Source organism: Vanacampus margaritifer, chromosome 16, assembly GCF_051991255.1.
Source record: "Vanacampus margaritifer isolate UIUO_Vmar chromosome 16, RoL_Vmar_1.0, whole genome shotgun sequence".
Classification (NCBI taxonomy): domain Eukaryota; kingdom Metazoa; phylum Chordata; class Actinopteri; order Syngnathiformes; family Syngnathidae; genus Vanacampus; species Vanacampus margaritifer.
In genome coordinates this window covers 15,254,428-15,276,372 of record NC_135447.1, presented here as the reverse complement: position 1 = coordinate 15,276,372, position 21,945 = coordinate 15,254,428, and the positions used below count along the sequence as shown (strand labels likewise).

The following is a 21,945-nucleotide window of genomic DNA, read 5'->3' as shown; positions in this document are numbered from 1 at the left end:
TTTGAAAACAACCCGGAAAAGCAGGAGTGGATGTTTTAGAGTACAGCATACTGTGTCACCCAAGCTAGCTACCTGCAAGCTAGCAGCTGTTAGCTTCCAAGCTAGCTTGACAGGCCCGCCTTACTCCTCCAGGCAGCAGTTGCATCTGACATTCTAAACTCCTACAACAAAACCGAGACAGTCCTAGCCGAGTCGCCTGCTGGTCAATTAAATGTTTGTCTGTGCCGGGGCGTGTTCAAATGCTTTGTTCTTACCTGCTGGGATGTGAGCTCTACGTGCAAGGCTCGGGATGATGAAGCTCCAGAGTTGGTAACCGAGGCGGCGGGGATGGCGAGAACCCGACCGGTGATGGAGCTCATCCTCCTGTCGGCATCTAAGCGGGTCGCCCTCAATCAGCGAAACGTTCCATGTTCATCATCTACAGATGCGTGGCTTTGAGTCTTAAAAGGTCGAGGCATCCACACGAGAAACGCACGAATGTTTTTTTTGTTGTTGCAGGTAACAAGCCACAACAGCTGTCCGCTAACCAACAGGACGTAAACAAAGTACTGTAAAGGCTATTTTGCTACACTGTTCGGAAATCAGTCTCCGGTTTAGTGCTGTGACGCCATCGCTTTTGATTGGCTAATATATAACGTCCATCGCAAAGAAACAACGTTCGAAACGCAAAACTCGTGTGACTATTGGTTAGTTTGTCTGTTTCTCATCTACAGTGGGCGGGCTTATGTAGAAATCTGTCAAAGCAGCGGAATATGCGGAAGTAGTCCTCTTCTTAACAGCGTGACTGCAGTCGCTGCATTTGTATGCGGTCACGTTACTTTGTACTGGTAGCTTACACCTGGTATTTTGCTTTATTTATTTGGCCCATAAGAGTGAAACAACGAGAATCTATATAATTATTTGAGAACAAACTTATTGGTTGAACCACCACGTCCCAAGTTTTGTGAATATCAGCCAAGTAGGACCATACAGTGGCAAAAGTACTCACACACTGTATTCAAGTAATAGATACTTTTCTAAAATTGTCTGGTAAAAGGAGTACTGTTAAGATCTGACTCTTGTTCCCATCAGCTTTGCTACATGCTTATATATAATAATAAAAATAAAGTAAATTATCTAATGTTAAGAAGTGGAGAGGGGGGCTTACCTGCAGTTTTGCATAAAGAATTTGAAAGCGATACTTGGTTTAACTAAAAGTACTGTATTTTTAAAGAATCCAGAAATACATTGTGCATGTTTGAATATATTTTTTTAATATGTGCAAAGACTGAGAAAGGTGTATTACTCAGTTGTGGGGATATCGAGATAAACTATTTTTCACCCTTAAAATTTTCCTGATTTCTTTTTTTGGGGGATGGGGGGCACGGCTAAAAAAGAGCGCCCTTTTTCACATCAGTGGCCATTTGCCCCAATTGTATGTTACATAGAACTGTTGAGCATTTAAACCACTACAGCATACATTTAGCTAGCTAGCTATGCCAACACCACAAAAAAAAAATAATTCTGGATGTAACTATTTACATAAAAGCTCTTCTTTTTTTTTTGGTCATTTTTTAATAAACAGTTAACTTTGCCTGGGTTGACTCTGGTTACTGCAAAGACTCGGTGGGATATATTCCAGAACCAGAGGTCGATATTCAGTTTGTTTATTTTTCCAGTTAACAAGAATTGTTTTTTTCGCGATAGTAAGGGCTACAAGTGAAGATTGAAATGTTTTACGTGGTAAGTCAGTTGTTGTTAGGTCACTTAGCAAACACAAGTTTGGAGATAAAGGTATCTTACAGTCCAAGACAAACATTTCAAATGTATTGTCAGTTATTCAGAGTTTGTTTATTTTTCCAGTTAACAAGAATTGTTTTTTTCGCGATAGTAAGGGCTACAAGTGTAGATTAAAATTGTTTACGTGGTAAGTCAGTTGTTGTTAGGTCACCTAGCAAACACAAGTTTGGAGATAAAGGTATCCTACAGTCCAAGACAAACATTTCAAACGTATTGACAGTTGAGCGGGGTGTGTTGTTTTCAGTTTATTTGAACAGACGACCTACATGCGGCAAATCCTATTCGTCGACAGGGCGACCGACAGGTTCGCGGTACAGCGGCAGACATCCAGCGATTACTATTTGTTGTTCATTCCTGGCCTGAAAATAGGCTGGCCATTCAGGACACTCCCAAAATTCCTGATGGCTTGTTTGCCCCTGTCATTGTTTTTTTTATTGCAAAATAACCCTTTTAGTAAAAGAAGTAAATGTGGTTGTAATTTTTTAAAATATAGTTTCTTTCTTCCATATCTATATCTACAGCGTATATTTGCAGCGCACAAAAAGTTGGGGATATTCATTTGGAGTTCACATAAAATTCCTGGGTGAACCTAAAAAGTACAATGACCTTGGCAGTATGACTTAATTTGACAGATTATCTGTATTTTTTTTTTAAATTGCAGAAATAAAAAGGAGAGCGAGAGAGAGGACTTCCAAAAATAAATGTGTAAAAATGTCCAACCTGCCTGTTTGAGTTATTGTACAATTTAACATGTCATCAAGAGGGCGCCATCTGCCATTGTCCAATTTCAATTTATTACCCTTGATTAAGCGTTGCATGAGGTCTGCCAAGATATTGTATTGTAAATTTGTAATCAATAAGAGATAAACAACGTTTATTTCCCGACCCCGCCATTTTCAATTTAACCCCGCCAATCGGGCACCAAATACTAGCGCCAGTACCAAGATGTGCAATTTTTGAATCGTGTGAATTAAAAAGTGCCATTTCAGTCAATAACGTCAGTATTTATTTATTTACTACTTAATAGAAATTACTGCGCCATTTTTGATTGCCTAATTAGTGCTGTTTTTTGGAAGGATATCAAAAATTATTTTATGTGTGAATCAAAACACAAGATTATATTGGATGGTGAAAACATTATTACACTTTTTGAATCTAAGAACAAAAAATTTCCACTTTGGTTAATTTATATGTTTTATTGGGAACATAATATATCCATAAATGTAAATTTCTAAACTTGAAACCTTTATTCAAATTGTTTTTGATTGAAATTGACAATTTTAAGTCTCTTACATATATAATGAAAGAAATTCCAGTAGATAATATCAATGCTGATTTAAAAAAAAAACTAAAAAACTCGTAGCTACCTAAATGTTACATTTTGTTTTTTCTCCCCGTTTATAATTTTTACTTTTATTTTATTTTATGTGATTTATGTAAATTGGATTGACTGGTATTTGTATTCTTCTATATAAATGTTTAGTTTTTTTACGAAATAAATTACGGTGCCAAGAAAGAGTGCTCAGAGCAAAATGAGAAGTGATTGCAGTGCTCAGATAAGACTTTATACCAATCGTTAAAATGGTCAATAGACCATTGCATTTATTTTGGACTAGGAGGCAGAGGATTTTTGTTTTGTATACTGTGGTGCATGTAAAGGAGTGGAGAGTACATTTTAAGCCATAAAGTAATAAAGAATAAGTATTTGTATCTGATGTGCCCCCCCAAACCCCAAAAATGATTCTTCACATAGATTTATTCAGAAAATATACAAAAGTTTAATTTAATATCGTTCGGCAAACAATGTCATACAGACCGTTGCTGTGTGTTGTTAGTAGTTGTATTGCACATGAATTACACTGCAAATTCACAAAGGCAGAGCACAGTCATTTCCAAATGGCAATTATGAATGAGTACAATATAACAATATACAATATAACAATCGCAAGCTCAAATATTGTGATTTCCGGCATACAGTCCATACAACTTGCCTTTATCAAATATTTTTGAATGACACCCTCAAACACAATAGAAATAAGGCTTTAAGCAAGACATTCCCATCCGTTTTTCAATTACCACCCACTGCATGCTTACAAAAGTGATCTTCTATGCCTTAAACTTGAAAACGAGTAGAATAATTTACATTATTCTCTCTCTCGACTGCAGTCGTGAAACCTCCAAAAGCACTTGAGAATATAAACCACTACTTTACTTTTCACTACAAAACACATCCATTCAAACCTGAATACCACTTGGTCAATAGATGAGAATCAATATCTCATATCAAAAAAATTTTTTTTCTTGTGACAAAACCCCTGTAATAGAATTAGTGAGAAAAAGTGCATTGTAAATATTCATTTAAGAGACAAGCACAGACACAGACTTATTTTCCTCCATGTTGAATACAATTAATACTTTATGGCAGTCTAAAATCACATGCAGAAATGTTTTGTATTTCAGCAGAAATCTCATGGAGAAGTATAGGCTTTCCTTAAGAAGAAATACAATACTGCACATGTGTTTGTGAGGACAATGTAGGTCTTTGGCAACCCCATTATTCTGTGGGTTTGTATATCCTATTATTATAGTGATACACTTAATATGCATTGGTTGTGCTTTTCTAGTATAATTTTACAGAGCTTTGTGGAAATTATATAAATGCATGTATTTTGAAGTCCTTACATTCCCCTTTGCACTTAAGCATCAAGTACTGTAAATGTAAATACGCACACAAAAGGCACTTGTGGTAAGGGATTCCTCAGTATGTCATGTTCAATGTTGGTCCAAGCCACAGTGCCATTCTCTCTAACCTGTCGACCCCTGAGGATAATCTAGGCCTATTTGCTTGGGAGACGCTAAGCAAATGTGCTCATGTGTGGAGATCAGACTCCAAAGATAATCCAAATCAGGCACCAAGGTTGGACTGGGATGGGGAGAGATCTGAAGAGGGAGTCAGAAGGTACACAGTTCTCAACGTTTACAGTTTCCCCTTCATTCTTTCACTCGATGTGCAGGATGTCGCTCTCCGTCAAGCCAAAACGGGTCTTGTACTTGTCAAACAGGCACTGGAGGGACTTGACATACATTGCATGATAAAGATCCACCATGTCATCGGACGGATGCTCTACTTTTGGCACTGTAATTGGCTCCCCAACTGCAATAAAGTGAAAAACATTTAGCATTGCAGTAAACTGTTCATTCAATTAACAACTTACATTTGAACAAAAGGGCTATTGTGCACTTACCTATGGTCGTGATTGGTTTGCAATATGGCACGATGCCCCAGGAGTTGCCAAAGAAGAGGCCGCATCCATGGAAAAGACACGGGGCGAAGCCAAACAACTTCTGCAACTTCTTCTGGAGAGCTCTCCAGTAAGTGCCCTCTTCCAGGATCACCTGCTTGTAGGCATCATTCTCCCCAAAGGAATACACTGGAACCAAGTCAGACCTGAGGGCACGGAGAAAAAGGCAGTTTCAAATAAAGCTCAAATAGCTGGGGTTTTATACATTTTACAACATTATCCCCCACTGCACAAATTAAAGAATCATTTTAGTTCATTTATATGTGATGAACATCTGTCCAGCCTACAGGAGGTACAAGAATGAGAAAATCCAGATGGAAGTTGTTGTTATGGCTGCCAGCAATAAACATGCTTCTGATGTAACCCCACATGAAAAGTCGTGAACGCGCAGGTAGGCTTGTTTTCTTTGCCAAAAGATTAAGTCTAAGAACTTCGATTGAATTATAGGACAATTTCTGTTATTGTTTTACTGTATTAGGTAATGATAGATGACTTGTATAAGAAATTAATGCAAGTTCAAAACCATTTCCCTATTAAACCCCTACATGCCTTTGAAACCCCCTCCTCAAGCCGCCCCCTTATTGTGGTGGAGGGGTGTGTGTGTGTGTGTGTGTGTGTACCAATGAACCTAGGAACTAAGTTGTCTGGAGCTTTACGCTCCTGGCAGGGTCACCAAAGGCAAACAGGTCCGAGGTGAGGCACTTTTGACTTTGTTTGTACTTTGCCTGGACGCGGATCACCCCTCTGGAGCCAGGTTTGGAAGTGGTGCTCATTGGCAAGCGCCTGATGTCCAGGTCAGCACCCATGGGACACCGCCCGAAGAGGTAATGTGGGTCCCCCTTCCCATGGGCTTACCACCTGTGGGAGGGTGCAGTGTGAGCTTGGCGGGGGCAAAAGGCCTTCACCTTGACGCTTTGACCTCCAGCTACAGTAGCCGGCCGGCTCTAGGGGCATGGAACGTCACCTCTCTGGGGAAGGAGTCTGAGCTGGTGTGTGAGGTCGAAAAGTTCCAACTAGATATTTTTGGGCTTGCCTCAACTTAACACACAGCTTGTGCTCTGGTACCAGTCCTCTCGAAAGGAAGACTCAATTCCACTCTGGAATTTGCCCACGGTGACAGGCGCAGAGCTTGGCGTCTTAACGGAGTTTTACCCCGGTGTGTTTATGGATGTTTATTCACCAAACCGCAGTTTTTGTGTCCCCACACTTTTTGGGGGAGGAACTCCCGCACTCCCCGACCAGAACAGAAGCGGTGTTCAGTTATTTAGATTGCTCTTAACGAATGCCTCGTTCAAACAAAAGGGTGTTCATACACGTATTTCACATCAGGACACCTTAGGCCGAAGTTTGATGATCAACTTGGTGATTGTGTTATCAAACATGCAGTCTTGGACAGTTAGATGAAGAGAGGGGCGAAGCTGTGTCAACTGATCACCCCCTGGTGGCGTGTTGGCTACAACGGTGGGAGAAGATGCCGGTCCGACCTGGCAGACGCAAATGTATTGTGAGGGTCTGCGGGTACCATCTAGAACGTCCAGAGTGCGCTGTCCGAAGGAGTTTCAACTCCACCTAAAGCAGAACTTCACCCACATCCTAGGGGGGCATTGAGTCTGAGTGGATTATGTTCCACGCCTCTATTGTCAGCAGCAATCCCCGCACCCATTGGTGAGCACCAGCAGTAAGGGATGCCATTATGGTGAAGGAGGAGTACTATCGGACCGCTTACACTTCTAGAACTCTGAAGGCAGCTGGTAGGTAACAGCTGGTCAAGTGGAACGCAGATTCCATGGTCTCCAAGGCAAATAAGCGGCCGTGGGAGGAGTTTGACGAGGCCATGGAAAATGACTTCCAGACGGCTACGAAGAAATTCTGTGCCACCATTCGGTGTCTTAGGAGGGGGAAGCAGTGAACCATTAACACTGTGCACGATGGAAATGGTGTATTGCTGACATCTACTCAGGACAATACGAGTCGGTGGGAAGAATAGTTCAAAGACGTCCTCAATTCCTCAGACACACCTTCCTTTAAGGAAGCAGATTCTGGGGACTCGGAGTTTGGGCTCTCTTATCTCTGGGGTTGAAGTCATCAAGGTGTTTTAAAAAGCTCCTTGATGGCAAGGCCCCGGGGGTGGATGAGACCCGCCCAGAGTTCCTAAAGGCTTTAGATGTTGCGGGGATGACATGTTTGACACATCTCTACAAAATTGCATTGACATCGGGGACAGTGCCTCTGGACTGGCAGACTGGGATGGTGGTCCACCTTTTCAAGAAATGGGACTGCAGTACTACAAAGGGATCACACACCTCAGCCTCCCTGGTAAGGTCTATTCAATGATGCGTCGGGAAGATGGAGGAGGATCCATCGTCAAATCTCAGATTCAGGAGGAGCAGTGTGGATTTCATCCTGAGTGTGGAACAGAGAACCAGGGGTGCAGGGAGTTCGCCCAACCAGTCCACGTGTGCTTTGTGGACTTGGAGAAGCCGTTCAACCATGTCCCTTGGGGAGTTTTGTAGGGGGGTTTTCGGGAGTATGGTGTACCTAACCCCCTGATGTGGGCTGTTCAGTTCCTGTACGATCGATGTTAGATTTTGGTCCGCACTGCCGGCAGAAAGTTGTATTTGTTTCCAGCGAGAGTTTGACTCTACAAAGGCTGCCCTTAATACCAATTCTGTTCTGTACCTTTATGAACATAATTTCTAGGCGCAGCCAAGGCGTTCAGTACAGTACAGGGTGTACACCGCCTCCTGCCCGAAGACAGCTGGGATCCTGTTGGCTTCATCAAGCCGCAATTTCCAACTTCCACTGGAGCGGTTCTCGGGGATGAGATCCTGCCCCAATTGGAAAAGTTCAGGTATCATGGGGTCTTGTTCACGAGTGAGGGGAGGCTGCAGTGGGAGATAGACAGGTAAATCGGTGCAGCATCTGCAACGATGTGGACTCTGAATTGGTCTGTCGTGGGAAAGAAGGAGCCGAGCCGAAAGGCAAAGCTCTCGATTTACCAGCCGATCTACCTTCGTACCCTCACCTATGGTCATGAACTGTGGTGTCAAAAAAGAACAACGAGATAGAACAAGCTACTGGATACAAGCGGCCAAAATGAGTTTCCTCTGCAGGGTGTCCGGGCTCTCCCTTACAGATAGGGTGAGAAGCTCGATCATGTAGCAGGGACACAGAGTCGAGCCGCTGCTCCTCCGCATGACAAGGAGCCAGATAAGGTGTTTTGGGTATCTGGTTACAATGCCTCATGGACACATCCCTGGTGAGGTGTTCCAGGCATGTTCCACCGGGAGGGGGGCCACCAAGGTGACCCAGGACATGCTGGAGAGACAATGTTTCCCAGCTGGCCAGTGAACACCTTGGGATTTCCCCAGAAGAGCAGGATGAAGGGGTTGGGGAAAGGGAAGTCTGGGCTTCCCTAATAAAATTGTTGCCCCTGCGACCCAACCCAAATAAGTGGCAGAAAATTGATATCTTGTAAACACATTTTCAAGGGAAAATGTTTCACAAAAAAATGTTATGCAACTTCTTAAGAGAGATCTTAATGGAGGAGGTTTTGCTTGATTTTCCTAATAGAATTTCTGTGTCAAATAGCGTTTTGTACTTGAACAGAACTCCATAAAATTTAATAATTGCAGTCTAGTAGGCACCAGTTAGCTAAATTCAGAGCAAGATATATTAAGCATCCTTTCAGCTTGAGCATTTACCAAGCTGTTATGTTGTAATGTCTGCATAACTGCATTTGTTTTCTAACTAGCTGTAATCTGCTTTAAAGGGTGAACCCATTGATAATCCTCAGTGACATAATAAGGATTGTTTGGGTTCTCTGGGGGGCCACTACCGATAAAATGTGTACTACTGCTGACTGTCAGTATGCATGTCCCCTATAAAAGGCCACAGCATAATTTAGGTAACATTCCCTGTACTTTGAACTAATTCCTGCAAATGACATTTGAATGTGAAAGCAGATTGGGAAACTCGTGCCCTTGTGTGAAGCCCAACTCACCCTTTCTGGAGTGCCATTCTCACAAAGCCTTTCCGGTTCTTGAGAATGACAGAGTTCATGCCTGGTGCACTGTGTAACGACTCCGCTGCGCCTCCCACAACAATGATCACTGCGTTCCCTGTACCACTGCATGACAGCAGGTAGTCAATTGAGTTCTTGTTCACAGGACAGATACCTGAAACATGCGGGGGTGAATTATTAGAACCTGTAGCAACCAAAACCAAATTTGTAGTATTCTGATGTGGTCTTATGAAGTGGAGTCAGAATCCCACTTATTTCGGTCTCATCGTTTGTGCGGCGAAAAAGTGTGTTGCTGCTATCACACATCTAAACTAAGCACACCCCTAGGTATTAATGGCAAAAACAATTTGAATTGGTAATACTAACAGTTTAAAATGTAATAATTTCATCCCTGGTGTCTATACTGTATACTTTCACATGCATATGATTGAGGAACACTGACCTAACGTAACCTTAAAGTGAGTGTGTATTGATCTCATTCTGGACAACAGGCAAAGTAAAATGAAGTAAACTGAATTTCAGCTGTGCAAAAGGGCAAAGATCCCTTGTCTCATTGATAACATTATCAGTATTATCACCTGTTCCAAGACAGCATATGAAGACTCTGCAGCTGGTCGCATCTACTCACCTCCAGACATCAGGTAGTCCCGCAGGACAGGCATTCGGAAGTTCCCTGCCAAAGTTGCCAGGGAGGGTTTGATGCCTGGAAATTTCTTAGAGAAGCCTGTGGCCTCTGTCCCAAAGTTACAGAAAGCTCCAAAACAGAAGATACCATGGGGATGGTAGCCAAAGATATAGTTCCGGTTGGGCAGCAGGTTGTGGGTTTTAATTAGCTGGTGAACAAGAGAACAAGGACTAATAAGGCGGGTTCCCAGAAAAGAGCACATTGCCAAAGCAGGAATATGTGACAAGAGCAATGGTGTGTGATTCCAAAAATATACTGTGTATAAATGTGTACAGTGAGTTCATGCTTCTGTTTTATCAGTATATATCATGGTAACATGATGGTTGAAAGTTTTTTTCGGGGGGGGGGGGGGGGATAATATACGTTTAGTATTTTTTGCAATGAGAGTGGCATTAGTACGGAAGCGTATTGCATTCACTTGGAGAGAAAAAAAACAACTTGTTTTTCCTGACAATTTTTTTTTTTTTTGGGGGGGGGGGGCTTTATTTTTTGTGCATTTTTTAAAATGTATTTTCTGCTGTTCTGGATATTTTTTCCCCTGTTTTGGGGGAGGGGGAATTATTGACAGAAAAAAAATTTCAGTAAAACAGAAGAAAAAAAAATTCAGAAAAGCAGCTTGGGGACGTTTATTTTTTGTGGTTTTTTTCCCTGTTTGTCTGAACATTTTTTTCAGTAAAACAGAAGAAAAAAAATCTGTAAAATTCACCCAAAAATGCTTTTCCGAATATATTTTTTCTGAATATTTTTTTTCTGTTTTACTGAAAAAAATATTCAGAAAAGCAACTTTGGGGAGCTTTATTTTTTGTGTTTTTTCTGTTTATCTGAATATTTTTTCCCCTGTTTTTCGATTGTTTTTTTAATGACAGAAAAAAAATTCAGTGAAACTGAAAAAAATATTCAGGAAAAACTGCTTGGGCAGCTTTATTTTTTATTTTCTCTTTTTCTAAATATTTTTCCCAGTTTTTTTTAATCTTTTTTAATGACAGAAAAAAATATTCAGTAAAACTGAAAAAAATAAAATAAAAAAAATACACACAAATAAAGCTCTCCCCAAAAATTTATCAGAAAAACAAAGTTGTTTTTTTAATGACAGAAGAAAAAAAAATCAGTAAAACAGAAAAAAATACTCAGAAAAGCAGGAAAAAAAATACTCACAGCCATACATTAGAATGTTGCAATAAAAAAAAAAAAAAAGAAGTTGATGAATGTTTTGTCTTCATAAATACAGTAAACCACTTCGAGCAAGGGTGTCCAAACTATGGCCCAGGGGCCATTTGCGGCCACCCATCCTTTTTCAGTGGCCCGCAACATACTAAAAATGGCATTTCACACAGTTAAATTTAAGATGTTTTAAAATTATTAAATTGGAGATGATCAACGAAAAAAGGGAGGATGTCGGAAAAAATAGGTTCCACTATTACAAATAAATTGGTTTATATACTGCAGCATTTTTCTAGATATGCAAAATCACAAATAAATTATTTCAACACAATTTCTCTTCATAATATATGTGGCCCTTGCATCCTTCTGATTTTTGGGATGTGGCCCTCAAATTAAAAAGTTTGGACACCCCTGAGTCACCCAAGTCTTGGGGTGTCACAAAAAATGCACATCATTATATTGTATTGAATTCAAATGTAGAGACGATTTAGACCCAGCTTGTGCATTAAGAACTAAGAAACTAGGACATCCTTATCAATGGATCTTGCTTTAATTGCTGTCATTAAAATAATGACCCAGTATATACTGTATAGTGTGAACTTGTTCAGACAGCCACGAACAAGACAACTTCATAGATATTGAAATTTTCCATGAATGATGGTCAAACCAAACAAGACAGTGTGCCCTGATCTGTACAACAGACTTAAGAGCCTACTCAATGTGTACACAATACTATGCGAGGAGCTGGTCAAACATTAGTTGCATAAGCACATTAGCAAATTAGATCATATTCATGATCTCCTAGTACCACAAGACTCCACCTGGTTGTCATGGGGATAACAATGAACCCAAAGGAACACAATTCTTTGGGTTCTTCCTATACCAGCGCTTCTCAACATTTTCTGTTAAGCCTCCCAGGATGAAGACCGTATTTTGTACCATGGCGTATTAGGGCCACGTATGAATATATTTTTTTAGATGGCGAGGTCAATATTTCAATTTTTTTTTTATAAAGTAGCAGATTTGTGAGACAAGAAACTTACAAGAATAACGCATAGCGTAGCTATATATAGACTAATGTGAGGATTCGTTGGTGATTAGTAGGACACTGTTTTTAAAAAGAAAAGGCAGGATGGAGATGGATTCATTCTCAAACTTTACTCGTCATAAACGGCAGCTAGAGCGACAACACTTCCTGATCCCCTATCAACTGACTAAACACTAACCAATCAGATGCTAGCATACTTTAGATAAATGCAAATGAATGTCAGAGAGCAGCAGATTCGACACATCAACTTAGCTACTTTGTATAAAAAAAAAATACCAAAATGTAAGAATGTGTAAATAATAATTCTGGAAACATAAATGTACAAGTAAATATATATATTTTTTAATTAACTTAAATGCTTAATCCTGAGGGTGTGGACCTTCGCAAAGTGAGGCGTCTTTGTCGCTGGCCATCACCCAAAGCTTCAAAGTGTGAATGCTTAAAGCAACACTAAGGAACATTCTAGTACAGAAAAATAAAATTTGTTTTTTGGGGTCACACAAAGTACTGCTATAGACAGCGACATTAACAGACATGCTAATTGTGTTGAGATCATAATTGCTTTTTCTAAGTGTCAAATGCCTGACTTCCTTTCAATGGTACTTTGAACTTTGTTCAATTAGCGTCCAGCTCATGTAAACAACAGTCAGTTGTTCACAATTGATAGGAAGGGGGGGTACGTACACAAAGTAATTTATAACAGTTGTAAGAGATTAACTTTAAAAGGCAGACCTCAGCAAAGATTACTAGACGTATGATTTGTTCCTTTTGCAACACTGACATTTCTTAAGATGGTAACAACAACACAACATTGCTACAGCAAGGTCCACATGGCGCACACACAATGTACAGATCAATGTGATGGACAAAGTTCGACCAAACAGCATCACTTCAAGTCCATCCCCTTGGTTTCGTCAACACACTGCAGATACTACTTTGTGCACAATACATAGAACTCAACTGTCGAGATTCCAAGTCATTGGTTATTAGTATCGACTTTGACTTCCTTAGTAACATACAAAGTCCTATTGTAAGATAAAACACTCACACTTTGGCCTGTAATGTACTATAATTAAATGTTTGTAACTGAGTATAATGTTTAAAAAAATTATCGACTTTGACTTCCTTAGTAACATACAAAGTCCTATTGTAAGATAAAACACTCACACTTTGGCCTGTAATGTACTATAATTAAATGTTTGCAACTGAGTATAATGTTTAAAAAAAATTAAATCACCCTTAGCCTATCAGGCAGGACAACGTTACGTCAATGTCTTAATAGAACGCTTGATAGGTGAACCTAACCTCTGATAAGCTTATCTATTAAGTCATACCTGAGCATAGAAATAGACAACAACTTGCTCAGCAGTCAGTGTTGTTTTCTTAGTTCAAAATGATGTATGGCTAGTCCATGAACTTCAGTGATTGATCAAGAGTGAGGTTGTCTCAACGAGCAACAACAAACTGTTATTCTTACCTACCCTTATTGGAAAATAGTCTCGAAAGTAAGTCCACACTGTCCAACTTCTGACCCATGAAGATCTCCTGCCACCTGGTCATGGAACAATATTACAATTATTAAAAAAATGAATAAATTAATAAATAAACAAACTATAGACTGTTTATCATTTAATTTACTATATTTCTTATAATTCCTCTTGGAGAAATTCAAATGGACATCTGGACCTTTGGACATGCAGCCTGAAGATCGGTGCATTGTTTTGTTACAGCAAAGCTCCATTTTCACCTTTCACATTTTAACAATTGGGGGCGGTGTGGATCAGTGGTAGAGTGGTCGGCTTGCAATCCCTGAGGTTGTGAGTTTGATCACAGGTCATTGAGACCATGTCGAAGTATCCTTGAGCAAGATACTGAAGCCCCAGTTGCTCCTGAAGCTGTTTCATAAGTAGTAAGTGAATGAGTAGTCAAAATGTAAAGCGCTTTGAGGGCCTTGTAAAGTGGAAAAGCGCTGTATAAACAAAGCACACCCAAAAAAAAAAAAAATACTGTATTTTTTCTGTTGTATATTGGTCAATTGTTGCTGTGATATTAAGCATACGAAATGTAGGGTTCTTTGATTATTTGACAGCTACATCTCACAACGCTAACCGCTATCTAGCCCTAAAGCTAATGTTAGGCAAAGTCAATGCATCATATGATTTACTTCTACTTTCCTTTGCACATAGTTAGGCGGTGAGAAATATTTGATTTGTGTCACAAATGTAGTTGTTTATGATGGCCACTTTGTCATGGTGCTGTGTCTTTCCCACAGCATTCAAAGTTTGTTTATGCTCTCAACTTTTCAGCCTTCATCTTAGGACATCTAAGGAGCTTGGATACAGTAGCTGATACTAAATGAATATGGTTATTCAGAAAAAAAAATTAACAAATGAAAACAAAAATGATTTATTTATTTATTTATTTTACTGATTCCGATGCAGTTATCAAAAACTACCAATGCTTCTCCTCTTGGCTGACGTATACTGCAACTAACTTACCGATTTGTTCCTAGTTTTATATGTGCTCATTGCTTACTGTGTAGCTGTTGCATTATTTTCTCTCTAGACACTTATTTTACTTGCTAATTTGCTGTTCATAAAAGGTTAGTCTCCACAGTAATGCGATGAAAGCCAGACTTTCAGTAAATGTGTATTGTACAGTGTACACCTAAGCACTTATTCTGGTGTTGCTTCTATACATGTCACGTTAGCTTAATGGTTAGCATGGGTACTCATTCTCCTGTTTTCGCTTCTTGCTCTGTGACTTGGTCACTTAGCTATTCCTCCTTTATTGATAGTAATACTTGTCAGAAGTTTGCCGCGTTCGCTAGCGAGCCGCAGCTCATAGCCGGTTGGACGCCAATTAGCTTCGCACCTAGCATTCCCCTGGTAGGTACATATTTAATGAGTCTCACCATGGTTTCATGACTTTGGAAATGATGAGACTCATCCACTGATGCCTTCAATATCCAAATCACAATTCAAAGCTCCCAATTGATCCTGTAGGAGAATTTGTCTGACATTTGTCTGCAAAATGTCGACTGGCAAATTTGACCACGTTTACTGTTTGACTGGCTCGAGATTGTGTACACGTTGACGTGCAGATATTTTTCAGTAGGAACTAGACAATGGTTTTTGTTGCATTTTTAATCTAGGATTCAATAATTCAATGTTTTGTTTTGTCAGGAGGACAAACAGAAGAATTGGAATGCAGTTTTCTCTACTTTATATAATATCTCATAGCGAGCTCATTAGCGTGATAGCACGAGTTGACTAAGACGTTTTCATTGGTTGATCAATGAAATTTTGTTAAATTTGTTACCACTCTATGTTTTTTTTTTAATCGTTCATCAAGACATACATTGATTAGGCTCATGTTGTGCCATTCCTAAATCTTTACATTCATTCACACAGCTGCGAAAAGACACTCAAGCATTGATGATCAAACAGAGCAGCATCTTTGTACTTGCATCGCCCAATCAATTTTACACCTCAAAAACCACACCGCTCACTGGTGATGCAATGTTGCCCCTTTTCGTCAAAATTACAACCACTTTTGGTTTAAGACCTGGAACCACGTCATCATCATCAGATCAGTAGCCTCACATCACATGTCTGTTATATTTATATATTATATAACAGTGAGCAACACTGAAAATACCTTGTTTTGGGGTGTTCCAGTCAACAATGAGCCAGGAGGTGTAAAGGGCAGCGATAAGCCAACAATCAGTGCAGAACATGTAGATTAGCAGCACTGTGCAGACTGCCCCTGAAAGAGGAGGGGGGTGGGGGTTGCACGTGAAAAACCAAGAATGGGAACTCAAAAGTCTACAATTATAAGAGGACAACATCCCCACAAGGCCCTAGCATTAGTATGCACATACAGTACAATACTGCAACTTAGTGATCTGGCCTACTTGGGACTAATGAGACTGCATGCTAATTCTTTAGGTTTCTGTTGGCTTTCTTACAATTACCAACACACACATACCCAAGGCTAGGAAGGTGATGACCCACTGCAGCACGGAGATGGCCTGCAGATGTTTTTCCATCTTGGATCCACATGGCCAGAAAGCCAAGGGCAGGTCCTGCAGGGAGGATAGGATGCTGGAGCCGGTGCCTGGACGGAAATCACCACAAAAGAAAATGACTGTAGAATCCTGAAGAGAGTCACAAAATAATCTATTAAAATCTTGGTGGTCATGTCACGTTCTAAATGAGTGGTCTAAGGAATCAGATGCTAGTAAACATTAATTCCATTAATCCTTTGCAGTCAAATTACAGTGAAGCCACAAAGTAACATGTGAGAAGACTACATGCAAACTACTCATAGTAAGATCAATAGTTAGAGTCAGGTCTGAGTGAGATCCAATAAGAACCTTAACTAATCCCATCAGTCCAACACTTAAAATAACTCGGCACCAGGGCAATACCTGCAAACTAGATCCCATGACTACTTAGTAAGGCCCGAACGATAAGGATTTTTTTAGGCCGATGTACATTTTTGACAGAAACAAATAAATTATGGGTTATGCAGACTATTAATTTAAAATATATATAATGCATAAAATAAATCCCACCCCCCAAAAAAGCATTTTAGTAGGCAGCAATTATATGCACAGTTTCGCTGTTAGTGGGCATCCTTCATTTTATAATTTTGGCGATGTTTGGCCATAATCAGCTGATTTAATCAGCCGGACTGCTTTAACGATACATTTTGCTGGTAGTTTATGTCTAATGATCTTGCTGATCTAGATCAAACTGGTCAGCGGACAGAAAAGTACACAAACATGGCATGTCCTGATTTCACATATAGTGACACAGTCGGCACGTGTAGACTGGACAAATTTAAATGAGGCAAAGTACATGCGGCAAAAGATACAAGTTTGCATTGCTGCCCTTTAATCTTCTCTTCTCATGAAATCAACTTCCATATTTACTTGGAGCAAATGTTGTCATGTTTATACAAAGTAGATTTAATCTTGGTGCTGCTGTAAATTTGTATTGAGGATTACACATGTCCCCCAAAACATAAATATTTTTTATATTCTTCGTTTTTACAGGCAAAAAATATCACAATATAAAACGAATCTTCATTGTATTAATAATTCTAAGCATGTACGATTTTTACAGTTGTTTACTTGAGTCAATTACATTTAAAGAAGCTTTAAGCATGTTGTGTCCAGGAATGGCAACTAATTAGTTTGACCATGCAGTTCACGGGTTCCTGCTGCAGCTTCCATGCACCGTGCTTACCTCTGAGCACGCCCGAGTATGCGGCAAGGATGGTCTTCATGCTTCTTGGTCGTCAACTGTCCGGGAAAAGAAAATCAGATGTTCTGTTTCTACGTGCAACGATGCTAAAAGGTCCAAGCTCACAGCTCCCCCGTCATGACTGATTTCAACTGCAAGGAGTTGAGACGGCCGGGCGGCATTTAATCACCGCGGGGAGGAGTCAAGCGCGCACCAGCGCGTGTGCTTTCCGCAAACACGCACACACACACACACACACACACGTGGAGCTACAACTTGGCGTCACTTAATTCACTTATTTCATGGAGTTAGGTCATGTGGAGCCACCAGAGGCCCTAAACTAAATTCAGAAGTGTCAAATCCAGGTCCAGAAAGTAAAAACCCTGCCACAGTTTGGCTTTAGCTTCAAGTGCTAGTTAGCTAGCTCCCATGGTGCTCGTTTACCTGCTCGCGAGCTAGCTAGTTAGCTAGCCCCCATGGTGCTCGTTTACCTGCCAAGGAGCTAGCTAGCGCTAGGGGCTAAAGCTAAACTGTGGCAGGGTTTTTACTTTATAGACCTGGATTTGCCACCTCTGGCAAAATTGTATTTATTTACTTATTACTGTCAATTAATATTCATCATTCATTGTTGAATTTCCCCTTGAAAGATTATAATGAATATAATAAATAAATTTATTATAAATACATTAGTGTAACAACAGGAGCGAACTGGGTTGGTTTGCACAATATTTCAAGTTATAAAGAACTATGTAAAATAATCCAGGCAAATAATGAGGCCTTACTTTTAAAATTAGTTTTTCCTCTATTCTATTTTTTTTTTTTTAATCAAGTATAACTCGGGCAAAAAATACTTTTCCAATCCCGCTAACTAATAATTGCTCCTGTGAAAATACTATTGACTCCTCCAGTGTCACTTTCACCATCTAAAGTCTTATTTCAGGAGAGAAACGTGCTGTTTTGTTTAGAGATGGTCGATACCGCAAGTACTTAAATACATAAAAAATGTCCCCCCCAAAAAACAATGACAGATTATATTAAAGAAAGACCTACTGTATATACCCATATAAAGTATAGCATTTTCCTTAAATTTGTATGAAATTAATGTCAATTTTTTATTCTCCAAATTTGTAGTTCCTGATTATAAAACATACACAAGAGGGCGGCTGATACTCATGTACTGATACTTTCAAATAAGTACCAATACCATTTTATTTCAAGGTACCGGTACTCGTGCAGGCTGCCGATATCAGTATTGGCTGCCCTCTTGTGGCCATTTTGTTATCGGGAACTAAAAGCGTACATGTCTGACAAACCATTAAAGGTGGATTCAAGGATTTTCTCAAAAAGTAGAAGCCAAACATCTGTTTGTCACGTTTAAAAAACTGTGCATGCGAAAGACCATCCTACCAGGTCTCCTGCTCCTCCGGGGGAAACGCCTCTCAAATGTCACTAACGTGCGAGCTCATCTTCATCTTCATCTTCATCAGTGTCTTTAATGTCTGCACCCGGCCTCACTTTAAAGGCAAGTGTCCTCTTGTGGCTTTCAGCTATTTTCACAGTACGCGGTGAGCTACAACGATGAATGGCTGAATCCGAAGCTCAGCGGCTACATGCTACAAACACTCGGAGTGCGCATGCGCAGCTATAGGAACGACCACACGACGTCGTTTACGGCAGACTGATTGACAGGATCGAGAAACAACGTTAAGATGAAATAAAATCCTTAAATCCACCTTTAAGATGTTCCCACCCAGCAAAAATTGCTTGAAATGACGTTGAAAAGACTTCATTGGTGTCCGTCCAAAAGATGTCTGAATTTGGTTGAAAAGTGAAAGGTGAAAAAAAAAAAAGGAATTTTTGAGACGTTGAAAAGACATCCTTAAAAATACGTCCTTTTACAGTCTAAATTTGGTTGAAAAGTGAACCAAAAAGTCTACATTTGGTTGCCAGGACATCCCTAAATTATTCATTAATCGTAATTATTACGATCTAATAAAATATTTAATCTAATAAAATATTTAATCACAAAGTCATGGCTGGATTTTCAATCAAAAATAAGACCTTTTTTTTTTAAGTACCGATACATTTATTGTCAACATTACTATAAATAACAAATAAATCGTCGTAGCCTCTGCACCCCCAGACCATGCAGCGGCACATTTCAGATGGTCAGCCATGGCATTATATATTTCTTGTCCTGTAAACATAATACTTACATTTTTCTCCTGTTCTTTTCTTTCTCATTTCTTCTTTCGCCCGTGTCCAGTCCAATCCACTAACGTCCACCGGAACGACAGGTGCCGAACGCAACATGTCATGGTCGGCGTCAAAGAGGCTATTTGGAAAAAAATTTGATCTCTCCAGCCTACCAGCAATCCTGTACCCAATACTACGTGATCCCAGCAATTAATTCCATTCCCCATTATCCCTCTTTTTTAAATCAGATAAATCTTCAACTATTTTAGTAAAGTAAATTTGGACCTCATTGGACAAGCAACTTAATTTTGGGGCTAAATTTTGACCACATTCGATAGGCCAGAGACAACCCAATTTTAAACGAGAATTTTTGGGCTAAATATGGGCTATATTGGACGGGTTATAACACGACACAGTTTTCAACATCTATTTTTGGTCTAAATCAAGTCTAAGACGGGCGGACCCGATTTAGCCGAAAATTAAACGTCCAAAAGACGTCTGGTGCTGGGTGGGCAATTTCTGTGAGTATATGTGTAGAATTAGAAAAAAACATCATAGAAACTTGCAATTAATTTCATGAAATTTTAAGGAAACATGCTATATTGGGATGTATAAGTCATTGTTCTTTGGGAAATGTTATGTGTCAAAATTACTAGTGGTATCAGTGCTTGGTATCTGTATCAATGACTACTCAAGAGTTGAGTACTCATACTGGTATAACACGTCAGAGCATAATGTCGTCAGAAATGTTTGGATGGCCCATACGTCGCCATATGTGTGACGCATCAGTGTGGTGAGTACACATGCGTGAAAGCTACTTATGCGATTCTTTCGAGCGGACGCCTGGAAGAGTAAAAATAGTTAGGGGAATATATGGCTGGCCAATGCCTCACTGTTAACCGGCCAACATTGTGCTCGCAACAAACAAAATGGATTTTTCAAATGTGGACGCCAGACCTTACGACGACCTAGTTTAACGCTAGCTAGAATGAGGCTAGTAGCAACATAGAAGGACTTAAAATAGGACCAAAGAGATAAAACAGCCTTTGTTCTGCTGACGACGCACCGGGGTAGGCTTCACTCCAATGCATTTGAATCAGATATGTGAATATGGCTTTGAAAACATATGATCACTATAAAGCACTATATCAGTGCACTCCATTGACCATTTTGATTTTTCATCTGTTGGACTATAATGTGTTTATATATATATATATATATATATATATATATATATATATGGAGAGAGAGAGAGAGAGAGAGAGACAGACAGAGTACTTACCAGCTGTCAAACTCACTTAGGCATACTAACAGCTAGCGGCTAGCCACTTACGTCGGAGACTTCTGCCGTATCATACAATGACGGCGTCATTTAATTAGCGTTTTTTTTAGCATCCTGAATTAGCTAATTAATATGAGTATGGGATAGCGTTGTGTTGATGTTGCTCGCAACTACAATGTCAATCAAAACTACGATAAAGAAATCCTAAACGTCTAAAAGAGAATCACAATATTGGGGGGGGGGGGGGGGGGGGGGACACACACTCGTAATTAGATTAATATTTTTTTTTAATCATTCAGCCCTAGGGAAAATGTTGCCATTCTAAAATGTGTGATTAGTTAGTGAATTCTTACTAAACATATCTGTTACACTACTGCGCCACTGATTAGCAGAGCCTCTAATACTACTAATCGATAGTATGTGAAAGACTGCTAAGAGCGTATGATGAGGAATTATTTCCTATGGGCGTTTTCAAATTCTGAGTTTTGTCCTTGAAGATAATTTTCCAAGCCTTCACTGCAGCAACCGGCATGCGCTGCATTATTTGTGTATTTGCTTGTCTGTTTATTTAAACATTGCAACACTTATTTTCATTGGCTAAGATTATTTTCCTTTTGTACAGGTCATCGTAAAAATTAGACCCGACTTGCAGTGGTGCCAAATCCAGATCCAGAAAGTACAAACCCTGCCAGTTTGGCTTTAGCCCCAGGTGCTAGCTCTCTCGCAGGTAAACAAGCACCATGGGAGCTAGCTAGCAGGTAAACAAGCACCAAGGGAGCTAGATAGGGAGCTAGCTAGCTAGCACCTGGGGCTAAAGCCAAACTGTGGCAGGGTTTTTATTTTCTGGGCCTGGATTTGCCACCTCTGGCTGAGCCGAGACAGCTTTTAGACAGTCCTTGACATGAGGTGACATTTGGAACATGCCTCCCTGTAATTCAGCAATCTGTTCTTCCAATTACACTTGGCAATTTCATTTAAAAAAAAGAAAAAAAGATCGGACCACTGAGTGCTTTTGAAATACCCATTTAAGGCTGTGAATCATGTGTTTGACCAAAATTGTTGTGCCATCCTAGGTGGACGTAGTTATTCCTCTGGGGGAAATGAAGGGCTTTTCTAACTTATACAGATGAAATACTATTTTTTGACTGAACACATTCACAGTCATCTAGTAAAAAAAAATTGTTGAATAATTGTGAATATTGCCGTTGGACCTGAG

At 39.9% G+C, this 21,945-nt stretch overlaps 2 protein-coding genes across 4 annotated transcripts in view; both read right to left on the bottom strand.

The window, feature by feature from the left end:
* uvrag (UV radiation resistance associated gene) overlaps positions 1 to 573 on the bottom strand; it is a 91,152-nt gene extending 90,579 nt beyond the window's left edge. For both annotated transcript variants that reach the window (XM_077547022.1, XM_077547021.1), the window contains exon 1: positions 255 to 573. In XM_077547022.1, the coding sequence (XP_077403148.1) occupies positions 255 to 359 (105 nt within the window). In that variant the 5' untranslated portion in view covers positions 360 to 573. The remainder of the gene's footprint in view (positions 1 to 254) is intronic.
* Positions 574 to 4,426: 3,853 nt separating this feature from the next.
* On the bottom strand, positions 4,427 to 17,536 carry dgat2 (diacylglycerol O-acyltransferase 2). 2 transcript variants are annotated; one of them, XM_077547377.1, is made up of 8 exons: positions 17,255 to 17,536; positions 15,990 to 16,158; positions 15,660 to 15,767; positions 13,481 to 13,551; positions 9,734 to 9,938; positions 9,085 to 9,259; positions 5,025 to 5,227; positions 4,427 to 4,933 (listed from the first exon to the last, which is right to left on the bottom strand). In XM_077547377.1, the coding sequence occupies exons 2-8, from the start codon at positions 16,048 to 16,050 to the stop codon at positions 4,779 to 4,781; spliced, it is 978 nt and encodes a 325-aa protein (XP_077403503.1). In that variant the 5' UTR covers positions 16,051 to 16,158; positions 17,255 to 17,536; the 3' UTR covers positions 4,427 to 4,778. The 2 variants fall into 2 exon arrangements, with proteins under 2 accessions (XP_077403503.1, XP_077403502.1); XM_077547376.1 differs by having other exon boundaries at positions 15,990 to 16,118; positions 17,255 to 17,529.
* Between the last annotated feature and the right edge of the window lie 4,409 nt (positions 17,537 to 21,945).

Bases quoted from the DNA above. Each gene is read 5' to 3' on its own strand.
- dgat2 (XM_077547376.1), bottom strand. From the start codon at position 17,294: ATGAAGACCATCCTTGCCGCATACTCGGGCGTGCTCAGAG. The intron at 13,552-15,659 runs GTATTTTCAGTG...TTCCATGACCAG, and splicing joins CTGGAACACCCCAAAACAAG to GTGGCAGGAGATCTTCATGG. The intron at 9,260-9,733 runs GTGAGTAGATGC...CGCATGTTTCAG, and splicing joins GGACTACCTGATGTCTGGAG to GTATCTGTCCTGTGAACAAG.